This window comes from Carassius auratus, chromosome 44 (genome assembly GCF_003368295.1).
Source record: "Carassius auratus strain Wakin chromosome 44, ASM336829v1, whole genome shotgun sequence".
Lineage (NCBI taxonomy): Eukaryota > Metazoa > Chordata > Actinopteri > Cypriniformes > Cyprinidae > Carassius > Carassius auratus.
Genome location: NC_039286.1, coordinates 13089888 through 13114930, shown reverse-complemented (window position 1 = coordinate 13114930; position 25043 = coordinate 13089888). Strand labels below are relative to the sequence as shown.

General features: G+C 35.7%; 1 protein-coding gene across 1 annotated transcript in view; it reads left to right on the top strand.

Moving 5' to 3' along the window:
* The window catches only part of LOC113062572 (histone deacetylase 9-B-like), a 30770-nt gene extending 7076 nt beyond the window's left edge, over positions 1 to 23694 (top strand). The window contains exons 3-11 of the mRNA XM_026232500.1: positions 1109 to 1271; positions 2389 to 2509; positions 2591 to 2712; positions 13433 to 13564; positions 13912 to 14009; positions 16720 to 16842; positions 18069 to 18219; positions 20561 to 20778; positions 23312 to 23694. Coding sequence (XP_026088285.1) covers positions 1109 to 1271; positions 2389 to 2509; positions 2591 to 2712; positions 13433 to 13564; positions 13912 to 14009; positions 16720 to 16842; positions 18069 to 18219; positions 20561 to 20778; positions 23312 to 23605 — 1422 coding nt within the window. The 3' untranslated portion in view covers positions 23606 to 23694. The remainder of the gene's footprint in view (positions 1 to 1108; positions 1272 to 2388; positions 2510 to 2590; positions 2713 to 13432; positions 13565 to 13911; positions 14010 to 16719; positions 16843 to 18068; positions 18220 to 20560; positions 20779 to 23311) is intronic.
* The last annotated feature ends 1349 nt before the right edge of the window (positions 23695 to 25043 follow it).

The following is a 25043-nucleotide window of genomic DNA, read 5'->3' as shown; positions in this document are numbered from 1 at the left end:
CGCGGAAGAACATGACTGCAAATACAGCACAGTCTGCAAATACACATTCAGTATGCGATTATTATCATACTGTTTAGAAACTATTACATCAGCTGGGACACTACTGAGCAAAATCACCAACCCCGACTGTCAAAATGATTACAAATTATTACAAAGAAATGGCAAGTAAACCTCGGAATTAAGTGTTAAACTGTGAAGCGGTCATCACAAATGAAGTAAATCACAAAATATCAAAGTAATGGTCATCTGCGCTTGAATGCTGCAGTATTTCGCTCTAGTGTTTTAAATCATCTTCAGTGAATTTTAAAGGAATAGTTCACTCTTACATCATTTGCTCACCAATGGAGCCTCTGCAGTGAATGGGTGCCATCAAAAAGAGAGTCTAAACAGCTGATGAAAACATCAACAAGTAATCACACCACTCCAGTCCATCAGTTAAAGCCAAAAGCTGTGCATTTAAGAAATAAATCCATCATTATGCTTTAACTTTGCTTTTGGCTAAGTCCACAATCCATAATAACGCTTCCTCCAGTAAAAGAGTTCATCTTCTGTTCTCTCTCATCAAAATCCACCCACATATTTATTTAGAGCTGTTTTGGTTTGTAAACAGTGCTTGATCTGTGCAGATTTCTCTCCTGATTCAGCTGAGATTTCACCAGAGGAAGCGTTGTTGTAAATTACGGACTCATATTTTAGCCAAAAGCAACATTTTTTATAGTTAAAACATCTTAATGATGGATTTGTTTCTTACAAATGCACAGCTTTTGGCTTTAACTGATGGACTGGAGTGGAGTGGATTTCTTGTGGATTATTGTGATGTTTTTATAAGCTGTTTGGACTCTCAATCTGACGGCACCCATTCACTACAGAGCACCCACTGATGAGACAGTGATGCAATGCTACATTTCTCCAAACCTGATGAAAAAACAAACTCATCTTCTTCTTGGATGAAGCCTTTTGCAGTCAAATTTTGTTATTCAATACATGACATTTATAGATAAAGTGTGCTTTAAATGCCCAAGAGGCCACTTTGATCTCCAAATATCAACACCTGCCAGGGTTTTTCCCTCTAAACCGTATGTTTCTGATGATCTTCTCTCTGTTTCAGCTCCAGCAGGCTCTGTTAACTCTCCGACAGCAGCAGGAGGTGTTCGCTGAGGAGCGTCGGCTGGTGGCTGAGGAGGAGAGAGAGGATGATGAGAAGGAGCTTCACAGGAGGGACACACAGAAACACCAGCAGAACCACAGGAGGAAGGAGAGATCTAAAGAGAGTGAGAATACAACTGCTTCCTGTCATCAGGCCTGGTCATGTGACATCTCGATAATTCCCCAAACTGGTCCTATAGTGTTTTTCTTCATGATATACTTGGGAATCATTATATACATGTATAAAATATAATGGCAGTATTTTTGTTTTTGCTTGTATTTTTATATCCGGAAACGTTTCGTGTCTGACTTAATCCTGAAGATTGCTTCATTCTCCACTAGGTGACGCTGTTTCTGCACACGGCTCTAATTTCCGAGCTGCACGTTTAATTTGAGCAGAGTGAGAATATCAAAATAAAAATGCATTGAATTCACTATATATATATATATATATATATATATATATATATATATATATATATATATATATATATATATATATATATATTGTGCTTTTAAGTTATATTAACTTTTCAGACAGTTCATATTTTATTTAATTTGTGAAGTGTACTTAGAACAGAAAATTAGATTATTTTTAATTACTTGATAAAATTATTATTATTATTATTATTTAAAACTAAATAAACTATGAAATACGCAAGAACAAATAATAAAATGTATGAAATATTTCATATTTAAATATAAAATTATATTTAAGAATTTAAGATAATGATTATGGATCATATTAAAATATACAATTATATAAAAATAAGCTTGAGATAATGTCATAGAGACGGCACACATTTTGTTTTGTTATTTTAATTTATTTAAAACAAATATTTTGTTTTATTATGAAATATGAATGAATATAAAAATATGTGAAATATTAAATTTATACTTAATATTTAAATATAAAACTATAATTTACTATTATATTTAAATAGTAATTATAAATGATATAATATATAAATTAAAATACTAAATTGTCATGAAGATAGATTACAGAATTTTACATTTTAATTTAATATACAGATTGTAAGGAAATTAGGGTTTAAAAAATTAAAATAAAATTAACAAATAGATTGAAAATATATTAAATAAATATTTACATTAATATTTAATAAAATAACATTTAAGCACAGTTCCATTCTATAAACTGTTCATCTCCATTATATAATAACTCTGTAAAAGAATCACATAGAGGCTTAAACTGATCCTTTGTTTCTGACTTGTGTTCTGCAGGTGCGATGGCGAGCACTGAAGTCCGTCAGAAGCTGCATGACTTTCTGATGAGTAAATCGGCTAAAGACCCATCGGTGTCCAGCGCTGGTTACCCTCTCAACCGCTCCAAACTGTGGTACAGGTACAACAGCCTCCTGCAGATTTGAGCCTTTAGACTTCTTTTCCATGTGTAAGGTGGTGTTGATGATGTCATCTCTCACAGCTCCGCCCACCCAGGATCTGCAGAGCAGAGCTCGCCTCCTCTAGGAGAGACTCCGCCCACCTTCAAATACCCTCTGACCTCCGGCCTGGACTACAGAGAGGACTTCCCTCTCAGGAAGACTGGTAGGTCAGAGTTCAGAGGTCACGCCGTCCTATGATCCTTACAAAACCACTCTTATCTGAGACATGATTGGAAGTCTTCAGGTTTGGGTCTTTGAGAAAGGCAGTGGGATGATGGGAAGGGTGTGTGGTTCTTCGTTCTGAATGTATATAGAGGTCTTACAATGTGTTTTGCATTTTATTGCTTATTGTTCAATTTGATTAGTCCAGATTGAATTGCTCTGTTTTTAAAAAGCTAGTGATCTGCCTTGCTGTTTCTTGCTGTATTGTTTTCTAAAAATAAATAAATAAAGATTTTTTTTTTAAATAATTTTACAAATTTTAATATTTGCCAGTAAGGTCAGAAAAATAAACTTAATTTAAAAGATTTTTCCCATTTGCAGATTTTTTTTACAGAAAGACAATACTTATATCTAAATATCTAATACTAAAATACTAAATAAGATAAAATATTTTGGATAAGTTTTTTTAAGTGTTCAAAATTAAGTTTGTGTTTTTTGTTGTTGTTTTTTTTTTTTTTAGCAAGAAAACATATCTGCCAATAGAGTAAGAAAAATAAATGTAATTTAAAATAAAAACAATATATATTTTTAACCTAATGGCATGTTTTATTTTTTTTTTTGCTTTAAGCATAAACTCATTTCATTTTAATGCATTTTTCTGAACATAGGATTTAATGCTAATGTATTTTTAATAAATAATACATACTTTTGTTGATATTTATGCTAGATAAATAATAATAATAATAATAATAATAATAATAATAATAATAATAATAATAATAATAAGACTAAATAAGAAAATACATTTTAGGACATTCATTTTTGTCTCTTTTCCCAATACAAATATCTAAACATTTTTAAACTAGGATACATTTACTTGAATAAATGCAATATATATTAATAAAATAGAAATACAGACTATTAAGTATTTTTTTCTGAAATTATATTAAGTGTTATTAATACATTTTATATTAATATCAAAATGTGAGTTTAGGCTTAATAAAACCAGAACAAATGTATGCTAGTGGGGCCAGAAAAAACTACTTAATTCAGAAGGAAGACAAGATGATTTTTCTGACCACAATGGCAGATATTAATTATGACAACAAACTGTTAGAAGAAAGGGATCATTGGGGTTCTATATAGAACCATAGGGTTCTTTACTCAACTCCAAAGAACCTTTTATGCTAAAAAGGTTCTATAATGGCAAAAAAAGGTTAATATCTTGAATTTTGTGATCATTCACATGCATTCATAAATGCATTTGAATACACCAAATAATGCAGTGAAAGAACGCACTCAAAATGCACACGCGCACTAGTATGACTTCATCATGTAACTTTACATAAGCCTAGATGTGTGCACTTTTTAGGCAAGGTTTGTTTAGTTTTTGAATATACTTGATACTGTTAAAAGGCACATCATTAAAACAAAAATATGAGTTCACATTTCACACCTAAACAAGCTTGGAAAACGTAATTATAACTAACTACTAAATTAGTTAAAATGCCTATCCATATACAGCTATGATTTGCTAACCCCAAACTGACTCAAATGATTCGCGAAACCGCTAAGATCTCCCGAACTGATTCAAATGATTCGCGATCCCCAAATTGACTCAAATGATTCGCGATCCCGCTCCAACTCCCAAACTGGAGTCAGATGACTGAAATAATTTGCGATCCCGCTACGAACTCCCGAACTGCTTCAAATGATTTGCGATCCCCAAACTGACTCAAATGATTCGCGATCCCGCTACGAACTCCCGAACTGATTCAAATGATTCGCGATCCCCGAATGGACTCAAATGATTCGCGATCCCGCTATGAACTCCCGAACTGACTCAAATGATTCGCGATTTCCCGAATTGACTCAAATGATTCGCGATCCCCAAATGGACTCAAATGATTCGCGATCCCGCTACGAACTCCCGAACTGATTCAAATGATTCGCGATCCCCGAATTGACTCAAATGATTCGCGATCCCCAAATTGACTCAAATGATTCGCGATCCCGCTACGAACTCCCGAACTGATTCAAATGATTCGCGATCCCCGAATTGACTCAAATGATTCGCGATCCCCAAATTGACTCAAATGATTCGCGATCCCGCTACGAACTCCCGAACTGATTCAAATGATTCCCGATCCCCAAATTGACTCAAATGATTCGCGATCCCGCTACGAACTCCCGAACTGACTCAAAAGATTTGCGATCCCAATACACATAATGCTATAAAAGTGTGCAAATCGAGAGAAATAAACAGCAGATGTTCATGTTAACAACTTCTTTAACTTGAGCAAACGCTGCTAATACACATACACTAATACACCCCCGTCCATTGACTCCGCTCCCACGTCAAAACATTGCCACAAAGAGAGACGTGAAAAAAAGTGAATCACAAAGGAAAAATGGTATCGCAAGCTCGGACTGACACGCAAAATAAAAGCAGCGTTGCAAATAAATTAATAGATATGACCATGGAAAATATGTATTGCAAAATCATTGCTTTCGCTCTGTTTCATTTGTTTTGCAATTCTTAATTTTTGTTTGCAAAAAGCAAATGTATTTTCCTCAATACTTTAAATAAAATGTTTTAAATTTGTTTTTGTTTTTATTTATTTTTTTGTATATTTTAAACAAGGTAAATCTTTCTGATTTATTAAAATAAAAAAGTCACATACATGGATTTTTATGGGCTAATCCCCGGATCTCCACTCACCCTAGAACCACCCCTAGCTGGTTTAAACTCACTTTTTTCAAATTTTGATACCTTTTTCTCTTCTTTTTCAGAAAAAAAGAACTATCTTAAGTCATTTTTCCTTCTCAAGTAACTTTATCATAATTTTAGAATGTCTAGGCTTGTGTAATGAATAACAAGACAAACGTTCTATATAAGAAAATCATTTTTGTAGTGAACACATTGGGTGAATTGGCCATTTTTTATTATTTTAAACTATTGTTCATTCATAATTCTCAGTATTTAATAAAACATATTTTTCAAACATGTCTATATAGGTATATTTGATAGGATAAAATACATTGTATAGGCCAAAAATCATTCGGATGTCCAGATTTTCAAATAGTTGTATCTCGGCCAAATATCATCCGATCCTAACAAACCATACATCAGTGGAAAGCTTTCAGATGATGTACAATATAAATCTCAATTTCGAAAAATTGACACTTAAAACTTTTGTTTCGTGATCCAGGTTCACATATTATATCAGATTCACAACAGTCTGCTTACCATTCTGCTTTGAATACTGCACGTAAGAGCTACTATTCAAGCATCATTGGTAACGCTGCAACAAATTCTAAATCGCTGTTTAAGACTGTTGACAATCTTCTCAAACCCACTAAGGCCATTGTTCATTCCTCTGTTGAACAGTGTAATACGTTTCTTCATTATTTCACTGGTAAGGTTGAGGGTATATATAGCACTTTAAATACCATCACTCCTCTTGAGCTAGTTAATATCCAGCCTTCAAACTTCCCAACTACTACCTTTTCAAACTTTGAAATGGAGTTAGATGATTTTATTATAAGTACAGTGAAGTCCATGAACTCTACAACCAGTATTTTAGATCCGGTTCCCTGCTCGGTCATCATGAACTGCCTATTATCAATCTGCCCTTTTATGACTTCAATTGTGAACTTGTCATTGACTTCTGGAATTGTTCCTCCAGAACTAAAAATAGCTGCCATTACACCAGTCCTTAAGAAGACTGGTTGTGATGTATCTGATTTATCCAATTACAGGCCGATTTCTAACCTCCCATTCTTGGCTAAAGTTCTTGAGTGTGTTGTGGCTGTTCAGTTAAATAATCACCTAGCTCTGAACAGTCTCTTTGAACCTTTTCAATCTGGGTTCAGAAGAGGGCATAGTAATGAAACCGCTTTAACTAGGGTCGTAAATGATCTTCTTATCACGGCGGATTCAGGTGCATGCAGTATTTGGGTCTTGTTAGACCTCAGTGCTGCTTTTGACACTATATGTCACTCTCTTCTGCTTGACAGGCTGGAAAATTGGTTGGGTCTTTCTGGAGCTGTCCTCAATTGGTTTCGGTCTTATTTAACAAATAGTGCCCAGTTTGTTGGCTTAGGTAACTACAAATCAGATACCGTGGCTGTTCGACAGGGAGTTCCTCAGGGTTCAGTATTGGGTCCAATATTATTTAATATTTACATGCTTCCACTTGGGCAGATCATTAGGAAACATGGTCTTGGGTATCACTGTTATGCGGATGATACGCAGATTTACATCACCACTAGTCCTGATGTCCATTGCTCATTAATAGCTTTGCATGGTTGTTTAGCAGATATCAGTATCTGGATGCACAACAACTTCCTGAAGCTGAATGGCTCCAAAACTGAACTGATGCAGATTGGTAAAGTGGCAGCTACTCGTAAGGCAGAGCAGATCAGTTTGATTGTTGATTCCTGTACGGTAATCCCCACTTCACAGGTGCGAAATCTTGGTGTCATTTTTGATCCACAATTATTATTTGAAGCATACATAAAACACATCTCTAAAACTGCATTTTACCACCTGAGAAACATAGCTCGACTTAGACCTTTTCTCTCTTTTGCAGACACAGAAAGGCTTATACATGCCTTCATAACAACTAGGTTAGATTATTGTAATGCCTTGTTCTCTGGCCTTCCAGCTAAATCGTTGAGCAAGCTTCAGTATATACAAAATTCTGCCGCTCCTGTGCTCACTTGTACTTCTCCTCGTGAACACATTACACCGGTTCTTTCATAATTACACTGGCTTCCTGTAAATGCGAGAATTGATTTTAAAATTCTTATTTTAACATAAAGGCACTTCATGGGACTGCACCTGAGTATCTTTGTGATCTCATCCGTCCTTATATTCTATCACGCTCTCTTCGCTCTACTAACTCTCTTTCACTTCACCAGCCATCATGTAAGCTAAAGACCATGGGGGAAAGAGCCTTTTCATATAAAGCCCCTAAGCTATGGAATGTACTTCCTCTGGACGTCAGAAATGCACCAACGCTGGGTGATTTTAAAAAGTTGATTAAGACACATTTATTCAAGACTGTCTTTCTTTAATGAATTGTTGTATTGCTTTTGGGGTTTTGTTTTATTTTATTTATTATTTTATTACTGTAGCGTTTTGGGTTTTAGAAAAGCGCATTACAAATAACATGTATTATATCAAATCAAATTGATGATTCTTTTTGGGTAATTTCAGTTTGTTTGACAGAAGGCAGCATAATTGTGATGCTGTCTACATAGGGTGCTCACTAGGTTTTGGAACAGAGCCCAGTGACCTGCATTCATGGCGATACGAGCAGATGTGTGTTCCTGCTGCTCGTGCAGAATATAACAGCATTAGTCGAGTGTCACGGGCGCCCGGCGGAGGTGACACTGCCTAAATGTTTGCAGATGAATCTGGGCGATATTTAATCGCCGGGTCAGGAGTCAACTGAGCGCAGTGGCCTGTGGGCACAGCTCAATGGGACCGGTGAGTGACCCTGTTTAGCTCTCGAGTCAGCAGGGTGAGAATGACCACGCTTGTGCCCGCTGAATGCCCCGGGGCGGCCAGTGCAGAGGTTTGCAAACAATTATCCAGCGGAGGGCTTGTAGAGACGGACCGGGTCCAGCTCTCTGCCCCCTTTTCAGAGCGCAGAGGTTAACAGGAAGTAGGTGGCTTTGGGTCGTATGGGGACGAATCACCTCATTGTGAGCATTTTGACTTTTTGACCCCATGTCTTTAGGATTGTTTTGCATGTTTTAATTGTCTGCAAGATTGAAATGTCTAAGAGTTTAGTGACAGTAATGTTCAATAGTTTGGAGTTGTTGAACATTATGCTCATCTAAGATGCAGTTATTTAATCAAAACTACAGTTTAAGTGATTTTTTTTTATTATAATACATAACTTACACTAGCATTCAAAAGTTTGGGGCTGGTAAGAACTGTAATGTTTTTGAAAGAAGTCTCTTCTGCTCAACAACCATGCATTTGTTTTAACAAAATACAGTTAAAACAATTGTGAGATATGCACTCGGATATAAAGTCAGATTTCTGAGTTAATATCTTGCAATGCTGACATTTACTCTGAATTGTGCAAATACCTTTTTTTATTTATTTTTTTATTTATTTCTATTGTGATATACTGTATGTTCAATTTAATTTAATGACTCAAAGCTGTATTTTCAGCATCATTCCTCTAATCTTCAGAGTCACATGATCTTCAGAAATCATGAAAATATGATGATTTGCTGCTCAAGAAACATTTCTGATTATTATCAATGTTGTGCTGCCTGTTTTTTTTTTTGTTTTTTTTTGGAAACTGTGATACATTTGACTTTTCAGGATTCTATGATGAGTAGAATGTTCAGAAGAAAAGCATTTACTTGAGATAGAATTTTTTGTAACATTTTAGAATGTCTTCACTGTCACTTTTCATCAATTGAATGCATCCTTGTTGAATAAAAGCTTGAATTTCTTTCAAAAAAGAAAAGTATCTTTCCGTCCTCAAACATTAGTGTGCATAGTGATAGTAAAAGTGCAAACACTGCAACAAAAAGTACATCTGAAAGCTGCATGTTTTTCTAGGAACTCTTATTTGAGTCAACATGATCAGATGTATTTCGGCGTCTGGTTGCGAGGCTGATTTCGAGATGAGTTTGCAGAGGAAGGTGATACGCCTGACTCCATGATAAGACTGAAACCCCTTTCAAAGGAAATCCAGAAATAGACCTGGTTTTCATCCAGGCACTGTTTTCACGGAATTTCTCAGTGGGCCGGAATACCGCAAACCTCCGGAGAGATTTTTCCTGAGCACAGGGGTCTGCGTGTGCCTCGTACCGCATCAGAGATCAGCACGAATCCCTGGGATGTATTTTCATCCCCTCTCAATAACTCAGGTAACAGCTTTTAAAAAGAGGCCCGTCCGGTAAATTGGGGGCTGTGGGGATACAAAAACAACAGGAACGATGCAAAGACAGAGAAAAAATGAGAAGAAAAACAACCAGGTTTTGTCAATGGAATAATTTGTCAACGCTGACAAGACGGTCTGCAGGGCCACTTCCTGCGGCTCCGGTTTCAGACCGTAGATCAGAACGAACAAGAATAGAGCAGAGACAGCCAATTAAAACACAAAACACCTCTCTGTGCCTGAAGGGAATTACTTTTAGGCTTTTTTATGATGTTTCAAGATGTTTAAGCACTGCTTACAAAACGTAAAAAAGAAAAAAAAAAGTTTTTTCATGTATAAACTGAAATATCTGAATTCTGGGTTGCCAGGTCTGCTTAACAAAACCAGCTTAACTTCTACTCAAAACTAGACCAAGCCCATGTTGGGAGAAATATGTGCTCAAAATAGCATTCCTGGTGGCAGGATGCTTGTTTTCGTCCTGTAAAAAAAAAAAACGCAGCAGCAACAGTATAAAAGCAGAACAATTTTGCGGGAAAATCAGTGACTTGGCAACACTGCTCTGAAGCTTCATTCCCAGTAGATTCCTGCTGAGAATGGGGATGGGGGGGATGGGGGGCTGGTGATCATGAACGTACTGTTTGTTCTTTGCCCCGGTCAGGACCTTCACGGCAGAATGATTGACAGGTGTGAAGGGGGGCGGGACTCTGAGTGCTGTTGATATGCAGGTGACAGGTCTGTTTGTGTAAGGAAAGAGAACAGCAGGAGAGACACTTGAATACCGATATATATATATATATATATATATATATATATATATTTTTTTTTTTTAAATGTACAAAAAAAAGCCAATATATCACAAATATAAATGCAAAAAAAAAAATATTTATATATTATTTAAGTGTGAATATATTAAATTTTTTAAACAAATACATTTTCACCCAAAGCATTCACCCAAAATGTATTTTTAAGTTTGTAATATATTTTTATATAATTTTTTTAGTGCCATATTGAAAAGATGTAACTGAGCCTAAACTACCCAGGAATGTGCTAAAAAAAATAAAAAATAAAAAATAAAAACCTTCTCATAACAGCAACATAGCAACACTCTGGCAACCATTATACATCAAGAAAGTTAAACACTAAAACTTTCATGAAACATTAAATAAATTCATTTTTTACTACAGTTAAACTTTTAACTTTGGTATTAGACACTTCTGTCTTCTAAAATAATTAATAAATTAAAAACTGGGTCTGATGCAGATCCTGTATTGATCTGATTTCACTGCAGTGTCAGTGGTATTTTGGTGGTATTGTTGTGTGGATTTGACACTCTCTTATAAGCTGTTGTGGTTTAGTGGTTAATAATCTGTGCTGGTGACCCCAGTCCTGCAGTCTGAGTTTCCTCAGATGAGAAGCATGTGGTGATGTCGGGGTTGTGTACATATGGACCCGGTCAGCAGCAGCAGGTGCACGTGAGATCTCTCGGGACGGATCCCGTGCACCTCCGTCCCACAGGTGTTGGTTTAAAGAAGTTTGCTGAAATTGCCCTTTAATGACGTTACCCAACGTAAACATGCCGACCGCTCTGCGTATTTTCCCTACGCATTAAAAACGTGTAAATCCTTCCAGCTAATTGCTGGGCAAATATTTTTTCGGTATTTTTCTAATAGCTCTTATTCATCATGTGTGTCAGAGAGACGAAATAACAGTATTTCCCCATCGCTATAATCTCGTAAGCATCCTTTTCATAACAATCGCCCTTTTTTTGTCGGCCGTGTTCAATATTATTATTCTAGTATGTTCTTTTTATTACTTCTTTCTGGCCAAAAAATTGCATGTTGGGTTTTTCCTAAAAGAGTCTGAAGGGTGAAGAGACTGAAGGGTTACAGGGGTGGTAAAAACTTCGGAAACATAAAACTTCCCTTTCCTTGAACTATATGCATGATTGTGAAGTCAAACACATTCAGAAGGATTCACATTCAAGCTTTTGTTTTATTATAAATGCATTCATATTTAATTTCAGTTTTATTTTAATATTTTGTTATACATTTTATTTTAAAGTTATCTTTTAGGGTAGGATTTTATTTTTAAATTATTCATAAACTTTATTTTGTCAACATGTACCCATTTTTTAGGGATAGTGTGCAGTAATTTAATTTTATTATAATTACAATTATATTTTTTATTAATTTTAATTTTACTTTTCAATTTTATTTTATAATTGTGTTATACACAATTTTATTTTTATTTTAAAACTATCTTTAAGAGCTAGAATTGTATTTTATTTTAGAAATTATGAAAAAAATTGTTATCTTTTAGGGATAGAATATAGTCATCTTATTTTATTTGTATTATAAATACATTTTAATTTAATTGCAAATGTTAAACATTTTTATTTTTTACATTATTATAAATACATTTATATTGTCTTAGTTTATCTTATTTTATTTTAAAGTTATCTGTTAGTTATCTTTTTTATTATATTTAAAATAGATTTTAGTTTTGAAATACATTTTTGTTTTATTTTATTATAAATACAATTAAATTTCATTCCAATTTTATTTATACAAATATTATTATTATTATTTTATTTGATTTTTTTTTTACCACTTTAGTATATTCTCATGAATCAATCTTGGCAGTGAAGTGTGTGTATGTGTGTGTGTTTATGTTCGTACTCCACATCTCCTTTCATCTCTGCTCTCAGCTCACAGTGTGTTGTAATCACGTCGGGCTCCTGATGTGTGTATGTTAGATGCCCACTCAGCGGTCAGACCGGCGGTAGGTGGCGTCAGTCCGGCTGCTGGCTTTCCTTTCCCGCCTGAGTAAAATCCAGGGAATTTTGGGACTTCACAGGTCACAGTGAGACGAAAAAAAAATAGGATTTCCCCTTATTTAAAGCCAAATCTCTCTCTCTCTCTCGCTCTTGCTCTCTCTGTCGGTGCCGATATCTCTGTGTTGGTTTAAACACGGCTACCGTCGAGGTTTGTGGTTGGCTGTCTGGCAGGTCCTGGACTCCTACAGCCAGTGGAGATGGTTTTAATGTCCTCCAGATGATCGATGGAATTGATCTTCCACTTCTTACCTCATTACAGCTGCTAGAAATCCCAGAATTCCTCAGTGCAGCTGGACTGCAGCCACACATTCACTCAGCAGGTTCTGTGAGCTGTCTGTTAAAACACTTCTATTGTTGTTTATACGCTGAAATCTCTGGTTTTATTATTGTATTTTATATTTTCTACATTTTAGATTTCCTATCTATGGTTGACAGGGCATTAAAATGGAAACTGATTTGTCTTGTTTTCCAGTACAAATATTTAAACATTCCTTAAATCAAGATACATTTTGAAAATCAAAATGACTTAAGATATTAAAGAAAGAAAATGTATTAGAATTAAGTTATTTTTTTCAATTTAAAATCCCACACTTACCCCATTGGAAGCCTGCATTAATTGAATTTAAATTAACTTTAACAGAAAATAAGACTTGATATGTAAAATATGTCTTGTTTTAGGAATGTTGATGTATTTGAACTGGAAAAGATGGCAAAAACACTGTGTGAGAAAAGCAATGTGTAATGGTATTTTATACAATATAAACAGCAGATGAGATGTACACAAAATTACTGAAAGGAAGTGGCACTGAATACAATTTGTACTATTGTAAAAATTGATAAAGAAATTGTTTATCATCCACTGAGAACAGTATAAATAGATGTTAGAACTAAATGATAATCCCAAAATAGCCAAATATCAGATAATTCATTAAAACAATTACTAACCGTATCAGTTTTCTCTCTCCTTTCAGCGTCTGAGCCCAATCTGAAGGTGCGCTCCAGACTCAAGCAGAAGGTTTCTGAGAGACGAAGCGGACCGATACGCCGCAGAGACGGCAGTGTCCTTGTTACACCGCTGAAAAAACGAACTCTCGAACTAACAGGTGAGCAAACAACCATCTTCCTGTAACCTGAAACACAGATAAACAGTCCTTATATCAGAAAACACAGATCTGTAGCAAACTACTGTATGTGAAGAGACAAAATTAAAGTTTGAATGCCCACTAAGGAAAGCGATATCTTTGTCGTACTATCCTTTCATCTGTTAAGGATGATTTCCCATGACAGCTCTGCTCACTGCATTTTTAAACTGATTTTAATTAATTAATCAAATCATATTTGATGTTTGAAACACAGACTAATGAGCTTTAACTGTGGGAGGAGCTCACAGTCAGTATTAGAGCTGACCGCTGTAGTCTCTTTAAGCACTTCCTGTTCTCCTCCCGTCTAGATTCCTCAGCCAATGAGAGCCCTGCAGGTTCTGGACCGAGCTCACCCATTGGCTTGTGCAACAATGAGAACGGCCGGTCCAGCACCTCTCAAATCAAGGTAATACACAAATACACTCATCTCACTTCTACATTTAAACATCTTAAATGGCAGCACGCTGATATACTGCATTGAAGTTACATAAAATATAACGTTAAGAAATTTTGCCCTCAGCCAAAACTATTTGCTTTGGAACAAAATATATATATGAGTCCTAAGATTTGCCCACAGTGAATTATATCTCATGTTTAACCACTATAGAGACATCAGAGTCAGCAGTAAATTCAAGACGTTATCTTTATAAAGAAGAAGCAAACTTGAAGTCTAAACAAGCATATTTTCACCTAAAAAAAAAAGTTGAATCTACATTTTGTGACACAAAAACTGTATTTTTATTAATTTATAGTGGATTTGGGCATTTGCCATGATTCTCACTATGGGAAAAACTGCAAGCGGAGTGATGCAAACGGTGAAATGGTTTTACAATATTGCACTCGTGAAAAAGGCTCTCAGCCAATCAGGTTTGAGGACCAGAAAGGACTATTTATAATTATCTGTTAGGCTGAATGATTATGGAACATTATTTCACCCATATTTTGACATTTTATTTTCACAAAGGTTAGTTTACTTACTTTAAAACATATGTGTATATATATTTTTTTCTTTATTTTGTAAATATAAATGCCCAAATATACTTTAATAATAAAATGACCCTCTAACTCTATCTCTCTTTATTCTAATTCTATTCTTAAAAAAACTCTTGTCCCTTTTAGACTTACATTCTATTAATTTGCTGATTGTTTTTTTTAAACTAAAAACTAATGCTAGGTTTCTAATATTTTTGTATTATATCTGTTTTATTTTCATTTATTATACCAATAACAAAAGCAACAAAAAAAAAAACACTTCTAAAACTAGCTTGCTCTATTCTTTTTCTATTCTAGTTGTTTCCTTTTTATTAATTATATTATTTAAAAGCCCTTGCTATGTGAACTGCGTTAAGCTAACTGAGACTTGTTGATTTTGATTGCTTCAATTGTCCTCATTTTTTAATCTCTTTGGATAAAAGTGTCTGCTAAATGACTAAATGTAAATGTAAATATACACAAAAATGTACCATTTCTGCCACTGTAAAAAACGTATATATAGCTTCTTTTGTGACTAACCTTTCACATGAAAAATTACTAACTTGTGGGCTGCAAGTATTAATAAAAATGTCAGAATGTCATGACATTGTATAACAAAATATTAAAGCAAGTGGCATTTCAGCAAACAGGTATTGCATAAGCATTTCTCAGAATTCTGTTGCTTTTCTGAGCCGTTTTTGCAGTGTCTTTTAATGAACTCCCGTTCTTTTTTGTGAAATATTTTACTTGTAAAGTGGGTTTGTGCTATTCTTCTAAATAAATGTCCTCTTTAACAAACTCCCTTTAAGCAAACTGGTTAGTAGCCTTCAGCACATAAAGGCAGCTGTGGAATAGTTTCACGCGCTTGCGTGCAGTTTCCAGCTTTTGATTGCATTCTTGAGAACTGAAGCATACAGCCCACAAAACTGAAACTAAATAAAATGGTCATGGACCCACATCTCATTACTCTTATCAGACTATGGGGTGAAGGAGTCGGGCCCCCAATGATCCATTGTTTGGAGTACACAGACCCCGTCCCAGGGCGCTCGTACCATCAGCCTGACGAACAAACAATGACTTTAAAATCACATCAGAACATCAGTGCAGCATGTATGGAGTTAAATGGAGTTTAAGGTGTGCGTGCATGTGAGTATGTATGATGGTGATGTGCTGTACTAACTGTGACAGCTCTTTTCCGCTGTGGTTTTGGCTGTGCTGGAGGTTTGGGGAAGGGGTGAGGTGTTCTGGGATGCTGAGGTTAGTTTCTCCTGTGAAGTTCTGCCCAAGCATTTCCTCACGGGCCAAACTCTCCTCTCCTCCTGTAGGCACACGGCCGAATGAGTTCATCCTTACAGCCCTACAGCCAGCCACGTGTGTGAGCTTGAGACTTCACTGCTTCATGAGCTTCAAAACTAGTAGCTAAAGATGACCTCATATCAGTAACATTCACACCATTAACTGATACTGACTGACATGGTGCAGCATAACTACCTGAAACACTCTAGAAACAACCGAAAAACTACTTGGGAACATTCAGAAGAGCAACCAGAGTTTTGTGAGTTTCTGTGGCTAAGTGGTAGAGCAATGAGTTAGCAGCGCAAAAGGTTGTGGGCTCAATTCCCAGGAAACACACATACTGGTCAAAAAATGTATATCCTGGATGCACTGTAAGTCGCTTTGGATAAATGCGTCTGCTAAAATGCATAAATGTCAATAAATGTAACATACAAAATCCAATCACAATTAATTAAATAATTCATAGCACCACCATAGTAACCATCTGGGAACATTCTAGCAACCATTCAAGAGTCAAAGTGAAAATCCCATTGGTCCAAAATCCCATTCCTTGGAGTTATATGTATACTTTAATAAAACCTAGAATGCATTCTGGCTGTGATTTTGTCACATCACGCCTGGTTAAAGCGCGCACACACATACACAGATTGATTGCTGTAGTGAGGAAGCTCATATGTCAATATCTAATTCTGTCCCTCTGAATGCTTATGCAAACTTACATCATTGATACTGGTTCTCCTTCTTCAGATGTTCTCAATATCATGCTTTACTATTGTTGCTGTGCTAGTGTTCTAGTGCGTTATATAAGAGCTGAAGCAATGCTTTCTATCTGTCTGTCTGTCCTCCAGCGCTGTCTGTCTCAGGGGGGCGTCCTACAGACGGAGGGGTCCATGTCTCTGTTGAATCTCTACACGTCCCCCTCTCTGCCAAACCTCACGCTGGCTCTGCACCCTGCTCACGCACACATCTGCGTAAGTCGTCCATCACATCAAACTCTACAAAGACACAAAAAACAAAAACCTAGAAATGCTTGATTTATATAATCAGGTTCTGAACTACATTATGGCCAGGACACACCAAGGCAACCTCAAAGAACTAGCGGCGATGAAAGCTAACTGTTTTGTCGCGTTGCAACGGTCATTTTGGCCACTTGAGCAAAACATTTTTACAGTAGCTGTTACCAGGAAATAATATGTTCTGTGTCTATATCATCCACTATTTCCACCACTTCACCATTCACAACACCCAAGCATTCATCAATCCCTAGCAAACATCTAGAACTAGATCTAGAAAAACTCAGATATCGCTTGAACTCAAACATTTTTCGTCGATTAACCTGTTGCCTTCTACAGTGATTTTATAGCTCTATATTCTTACTATATGGAAATTCTCAGCTCGTTCAAGAGGAGAAAAATCTGGAGACAAGGTCTCGTGCTCTTTGAAAGAGCAACTCCTGAGAAATATGAGGCCTAAAGACAAAAGCAGCATCGCCGGCTCTCGATCTGCTACGCAACAGAAATAAATAGATCCTGCAGAAAAAGAAAGGTATTTTTAGGAGACAGTGAGACACGGAGTCGCATCTATTTGTGGTGAAAGCACAAAATACTGTATGAGGAATGTGCCATGCGTGTTAGGAGACAGAGATGAGATGATCCTCGTTATAGAGCGTGAAGATGAGCCGTGTTTTTACAGAGATGTTGGTTTGAGCTGTTGTTTGCCGAGGGTTTAGGAGCACGTCTCATTTTCTGAGTGCTTGTGTGGATTATTGGGGCTCGTGACCTCTGACCCCGTGGGATCTTTAGCCCTTAGGTAAACAGGCCCTTGGTTTAGGGTTTCAGGGCATTTCGTTCATCACAGGCTTTTAATAGTTTAAGAAATGGTGTCAGGAAAGTGCGTTAACATGCCAGCAAATCAAAACATGGATCACTTTTACCAAATACTTTCAACACTTTCACATTTGAAAATAGCTGAATGACTCACTGGGGAGCTCTAAATGTGGACTGATAATTATGTGCACTTTATGGACGACGCCGGGTACAAACGCTGACTGGATGCGTTTTAAAACAGCACTGTAATTAATATTTCATATGCTGGTGTTATGTAAGTCTCGCTCATGCTTGAGTGAAAATACGTGTCTAAATGCAAAATTAGGCAAACTTTGAATATTAATAGTGTTTGTCTGATCTGTGTGTTTCAGACGGGAAAGGCGCTGAAGGATCAGAGCGCAGAAGGACTCGTGGCCGCCGTGTCGCCCGTCTCAATGGAGGCTAAAGTGAGCCACGGACAGCAGGCGCTCCTGCAACACCTGCTTCTGAAGGAGCAGAGACAGCAGAGGATGATGTCACCTGGTGAGCAGAGCACACAGGAAGTGCATGTTCTTAAAGTGACGGCGGAACTTTATTATAGTTAACTACTGTTTAGTGTTAATCACCATCTAACTCAACCAGTCAAGAGCTACATTTAGCCTTAGATGTTATATGAATATGGTCTCTGAAGCATAGGTTTTATTAGCTGACAATAATAATAAATAAATAAACATTATAGGCACAAATACAAATGTACTTTTATAAACTGTTTTTGAAAAATATAGTGTTATTGTTTTGGCAAGTTTAAATTAAAACTTCTATGAAAACTTGTGTGATATTCCTTTAAAATAGTGTTTTATTATATCTTTTTTTAAGTATATTTTACTAAGCAATTTCTTACATCATTTCTTTGAGTTAGACCGAACTTTTATTTTTGTGAGTTGTAGACAGAGTTTCTGTGTTTTTTTAATAAACTATTATTATTAGCTATTAGGCCTACTTGACGTATAGCATACTCTACTGTGCAATAGTACTATATTTCTGTTTGAGTTACTTCAAGTTAATTAATACTTCATTTTATTTTGACAGGTTGCCATAAAGACATTGTTGTTTCTGTCAGTCTGTGTATACGATACGAATGAATAACGATAGTTTTATCAAATGAAATGGTGAAATCCTCTCATAGCGTACTGAAGTGCACATGTGTAGCCTACATCATGTGTTAATATAGTGAAGAGCTGAAAACACCACGCGTGCTTCAGTGTGTGTGTGTGTGTGTGTGTGTGTGTGTGTGTGTGTGTGTGCAGTAGAGCACACATTCCCAGAGATGTGTATAACAACACCTTAAGGGTTCCCATAAGCAGGATTTATTGTTGTGCCACCCTTCCTCAAATATAATGATGGGGGAAAAAAACTACTATAGGGGTGAACAAATAACTTTAATAAAATAAAAAACTAAATGAATAAATTGTAGAATCTTCGGATGCCTCCTGCACGCCTTCCCAGGGAGGTGTTCCAGGCACGTCTCACCGGAAGGAGGCACCGGGGAAGACCTAGGACACGCTGGAGGGACTATGTCTCCCGGCTGGCCTGGGAACGCCTCGGGGTCCCCCCGGAAGAGCTGGAGGAAGTGGCTAGGGAGAGGGAAGTCTGGGCGTCTCTGCTTAGACTGTTGCCCCCGCGACCCGGCCCCAGATAAGCGGAAGATGATGGATGGATGGATGGATGAATAAATTGTATTATTTACAAATCACAATTGTAGCTCTCGACATTTACCTGTGGCTATAACTTTATTATGACTCTAATTTATTTTATAGTCTCAAGCATTCAGAAATCATGCAAAAGGAAACTAAGCAGTTTAACTATGATAAAATCATGTTTTTTTTAGTAAGGGTTGTGATATGCATTTTTTGTTGAATAAATTATAAAGTCTGTGTCATCTATAGCAAAAAGGTGTCCAAAAATGAAAGATTAAGTGAATATTTGAATGAAATGTTTGGTCAGTAGCCTAAACAAGGATTTGATTGTCCTGTAAGTGTAACAGCAGCAATCACATGGCATTTGTAATAACGTACATACATTGTTTATTTTGTATTTGCCTACATTATGTATTTTAACAGTGTAATTATTAACCAATTATTATTGCCTCATAATTTTTTTTATATAATGCATTTTAAGCCATTTTAAAGGCTATTGATGGCTTAGGTCTGTTTTTATAGCAACAACAACAACAAAATATTATGGTATATAAATGCTTTGTAAATTATTCAAGTCTGGGGATCGCAAATCATTTGAATCAGTTCGGGAGTTCAAAGCGGATTCGCAAATAATTTGAATCAGTTCGGGAGTTCGTAGCGGGATCGCGAATCATTTGAGTCAGTTCGGGAGTTCGTAGCAGGATCGCGAATCATTTGAGTCAGTTCGGGAGTTCAAAGCGGGTTTGCGAATCATTTGAGTCAGTTTGGGGATCGCAAATCATTTAAATCATTTCGGGAGTTCGGAGCGGGATCACGAATCACGAAAGATTCGCGCTCATAAATTTTCAAATTGGCCATAACCTTTAATTCGTTGCTGCCAACTAGGGTGGCAGCAGGGGTGTCAAGGCTTTCTTTTAGGGTGGCATTTGCCACAGCTCCTGTATATATATATATATATATATATATATGTGTGTGTGTGTGTGTGTGCAAAGAAAACAAGGAATTTAAAAAACTGTATAAATTACCACAAGTATCATTACCATAATAGTAGCATTAAAACACACACACACACACATATATATATATATATCACATCCAGTGTGAGCATCTCGTATGAAATGTCAGATGTGTGCTTCATATGCTTCTCTCTCTCTCTCTCTCTCTCTCTCTCTCTCTCTCTCTCTCAGTCACAGGTAGTGTTCCTGTGCTCTCCTCGTCTCCTCTGGTGATGAAGGAGCGTGCGTCTGGGAGTTCTCGCAGCAGGTTACCGCGGCATCGACCTCTGAACCGGACGCAGTCAGCGCCGCTGCCACAGAGCACACTGGCTCAGCTCGTGCTCCAGCAACAGCACCACAACTTCATGGAGAAACAGAAACAGCTCCACCAGCACGTCCACATCAGCCAGGTACCTCAGCTCACTCAACGAGAACAACTCAAGATTACAGAACAGCTAAAGATTGATCCCTGCTTTAGTTCAAACTTTACATGAAATAAAATAAAACTGGTGGAACTTTGAAAGAAGAATCAAAAACTAAAGAAAGGAAGTAAGGGCTGAATTCATGAAACAGGAAATTAAATGAAATAAATATTCTGGCTTTAAGAAAATAAAGCCTTTATTAGAGGCCCTTTAAACGCCTTTTTACAATTCTTAATTAAAATTTCACTATTTAAAAAAAAACTTGAAAAAGAGAATTACTATAATATATTTTTTTGTAATTTGGATGATTGGAAAGTGAGTAAATCCCAGGATGTTTTTTTAATGGGAGTTTTAACACATTTAACTTTTAGACTTGCATTCAAACATTCAGGATTTTTATTTTAAACAAACGTTTGAGCCTTTAAAAGTAATAAGATGTCATCTTTTTTTCTAAAAGCAGAAAGCATCGAGTGCTTTCCATTCAGGAACATTTAATGGACAGAGCATCATTACAACTAAAAGGACGGTCATGATTTATCACCTTACGTATGAGATACCCCAAAAAAGAGTTTAAGAGAGTTTGCTTAACAGCGACACAGCGACAAAACACATCTGGGTTGTATGAGAGCAACTTCAGCAAACTGTGTCTGAAAACTACAATGAGAAATTCCTTTAAACTTCATGAACCTGAACATTTCAGAGTGTGTGTGTGTGTGTGTGTGTGTGTGTGTGTGTGTTTAACCTGTGTGTCCTGCAGTGTGGTCCTAATAGAGGAGTTTTTAAGCGCTCTTTTCTCTTAAATGACGGTGTAAAATGATCTGACTGATGCCTCGTTGCGACAGGAAGTGAGGTAATACAAGGACAGGAAGTGAATAAATCCCAGCAGTCACTCTCATTCCAACAATCAACATTTCATTTCATTTTCTATATATTTTATATTTTATTTTAGTTTTTATTTGAATAGTTACAATTTAGCTTTGGAAAATTGTACAGTTTTCAATACGAAATGACTAAACTGGGGAGTTTTACTTTTTATTTAATGCCCCATACACCCTGTTTTTTCCTTTCTAATAACACTTTCTTCCTCTATTCAGTATTACTTTCTCTCTCCCTCTCTTTCATTTCCTGAAGGTCTAGTAGAGGATTTTACAGGCAGTTTAACACACACATGTATCCGTGTATATCATTCATCCACTTTTTATTTCATCTAGATCTTTTACAGCTGCTGTTTTGGGGGGTTTGGTATTATTTGACCCTTTTACAGGAGGACTGAGGGCAGACGGGCGGCGTGTTCGGGAAAGAGACACATTTAATGAGCCACTTTAACAAAAAGATACCAGAAAGAATGAAAGATCATGTTAATGTGTCACTTCTAATAAGTTATGACACAAAACTGAACTCCAGTTCCAGAAGTACTTTTCCAAACCATTTACTCAAACAAATAAGTTTTAAAAGAAAAATGGATGTATGAAAGAGTGCAAAGTAAATTGAACAAACTTTATAAATAAATAACAGATGTAGCAATAATAGTAATAGTAAACTTGTCAAAAATATGTTCAGGTCATATTTAAATAAATAAATTAATAAATGCATTTAATTTGTCATTTTTATTTCAATTAATTAATTAATTAATTAATTTGCAATGTGATAATTATTTTTTCAATTCTTACTTAAAATGTAAAATCAATTAAATATCAAATTTTAAAATTGAAATAATTTATATAATATTAATAAATATTTAAAACAATTCAATAAATAATATTCTGTATTTATACAAAAAAAATATTTATATAATAAATAATATTCACTGTGATACTGAGAAGTTTGAAGACAATTGTTCACTGTAATATAAAAACAATTAACAAATTTGCTTTTTATTTATGCATAATTAAAAGGCAGGTATTTTGAAAAAGAAAAAATAAGTTTAAAGTAAATTGATCAAAATATAAATAAATAAAAGTAATAGCATTAAAATAAAGAGTAATTAAAGGTCAAATAATATATAAATTATATAATTAATAATATATAATTAATATTATTAATGCTAATTATTTAAAAAATATTACTATATAATGAGAATTTTTTATATATATATATATATATATATATATATATATATATATATATATATATATATATATATATATATATAATTGCTATAATAATAATATTGCAAAAAATATATATAGTAGTAATGAGACACTTTTTAATTAATTAAATATGACGCGTAACTGATCTCAATGCAGTTAAAGCTAGAATAACAATACAGCACAATTATACAATCATAATGCCAAAATAACTTCTCCAAATAATTTTCTCCATATGAACCAAACAAACTGATAAGGTTTTAGAAAGTCAGAAAATCTGAAAAAAAGAAAAGAAAAAAAAAAAGAAGAAAAAAAATACCCTACTTTATTTAATGGAATGAACTACTCCCATGAAGCTTTGGAAATCAGCCATGATGATATAAAATGCAAAACAGCTTATTTCTCTCCCTTTCTCTCTCGTGTTTGTTCTGTAGGTTCTGTCTCAGTCCATCGAGCAGCTGAGGAACCCCAGCACTCATCTGGAGGAAGAGGAGGAGGACGAGGGAGCGTCTGTGGAGCACAGAGAGCCGGAGATCACGCCGCCCCCTGCTGGAGTCATTCACAGAAACTCTCACAGTGACCCCGAGGCCGCCCACACCAGAGTCATCCGGCTGAAAACTGAGCCCGAGGACACACAGAGAGAAGAAGAGAGACGGGACATGGGGAGAGATACAGGTGAAGAACAGAAGGAACACAGTCTGGAAAATATGACGGAAACTGATGTCTGAAAAAGAGAAAGAGATGAGCAAGGAAGGGCTGAATCTCATGGAACTTGCCAAAAATAATGTCTAGGTCATCATATATATATATATAAACAATATTATAAAATATATTTTTTGCTTAAAGTAAATATAGCTTTACAGGTTTTTTTGTTTTTTTTTGTTTTTTTTTTTTGCATTGTGACATTTATTTTTAAAAGTTTAAATTATAGAATATTTTAACTTGAAAGCAAAATGTTCAAATCCATTACAATTATGAGACCTGACTCAAAAAAAATTAAATAAAGTAAAAAAAATACAGCACTTTATTTTTATTGAGGCATGTATTAAAGGCAGATATTTAGAACAAATACTGCTATGGTGCAAAAATGCCACACATAATATAACATTAATTTAGTATTACATTTTCTTAAAGCAAAATTTTCTAACTGTTATTTACTGTAATACAGTAAAAGTTGCTAACATTTCTGTTTATTTAATAATTAACAAAAAGCGGTTATTTAGAAAAAATTCTGTCAGAATGCAAAAATTCTACAAATAATATAATATTAAGTTAGCAAAAAAAAAATCTGATCCATTATGATGCTGAAAAGTTGGGAGAGAATTACCGTAATAGTTTAAAATATTAGAACATTGTATTACATTAATAAGATGTCTTTCTTTGAAGATTTGGGGGGAAGGCATGTGTTGTTGCCATCACAATGCAAAAAAATATATAGAATAAAAATAAATAAATCTTACTTAAGAGGTTCCATTTACTTTAAGCAAAACTCAGTAAAATGTGAGTGAAACGTGACCTGGACAATTTATTTGAGGTTCAACCAAAGAAAGAGTGACAGCGAGTGGTAAGAAAGAAAAAAGAAAGTGAAGAGGAATCCTGAAAGGAAAGAGAAAGTCTCCAGAAAGTATGAGGGCGAACATGTGCCTGTCTGCCCTGCCCTGTGTCCGTCCTCAGCCCTGTTAGTGTGACACTGTCCGTGACCTCTGACCTCTGTCTCTGCTGTGATCTCCCCTCTCGGTCATTGCTGTTGTGTGTGAAGCTAAATAAAGAAAAGCGATGACCACGGAGCTCATTTTACCCCCCACATTAAACCAGCAGTAGCGCAGCAGCTACTCGTCATGTGACCTGAGGAAATGATGCTAGTGAGCTTTTCCGCTGCCGCTTGAACGTCTGTCAGAAATGATGCTAAACAACGTCCTTGTCCTGAAACTGTCACTGTTTTTGTCTGGTTTCTGGTGCTCGACCAATGGCCAGTGTCAGTGTAAACACAATATAATTTAGTGACGTGCCTACATTTCCTGAAAACACTCATTGCTGCAATGAAAACTATTCGGTCGTTGACAAAAACTGATGTTGACATGGAAGAGATGATGGCAATGATCCATCCGGAGGTGATTCAGTGATTCAGTCAACGTTGGATTCAAATGATCCAGTGATTCAGTCAGT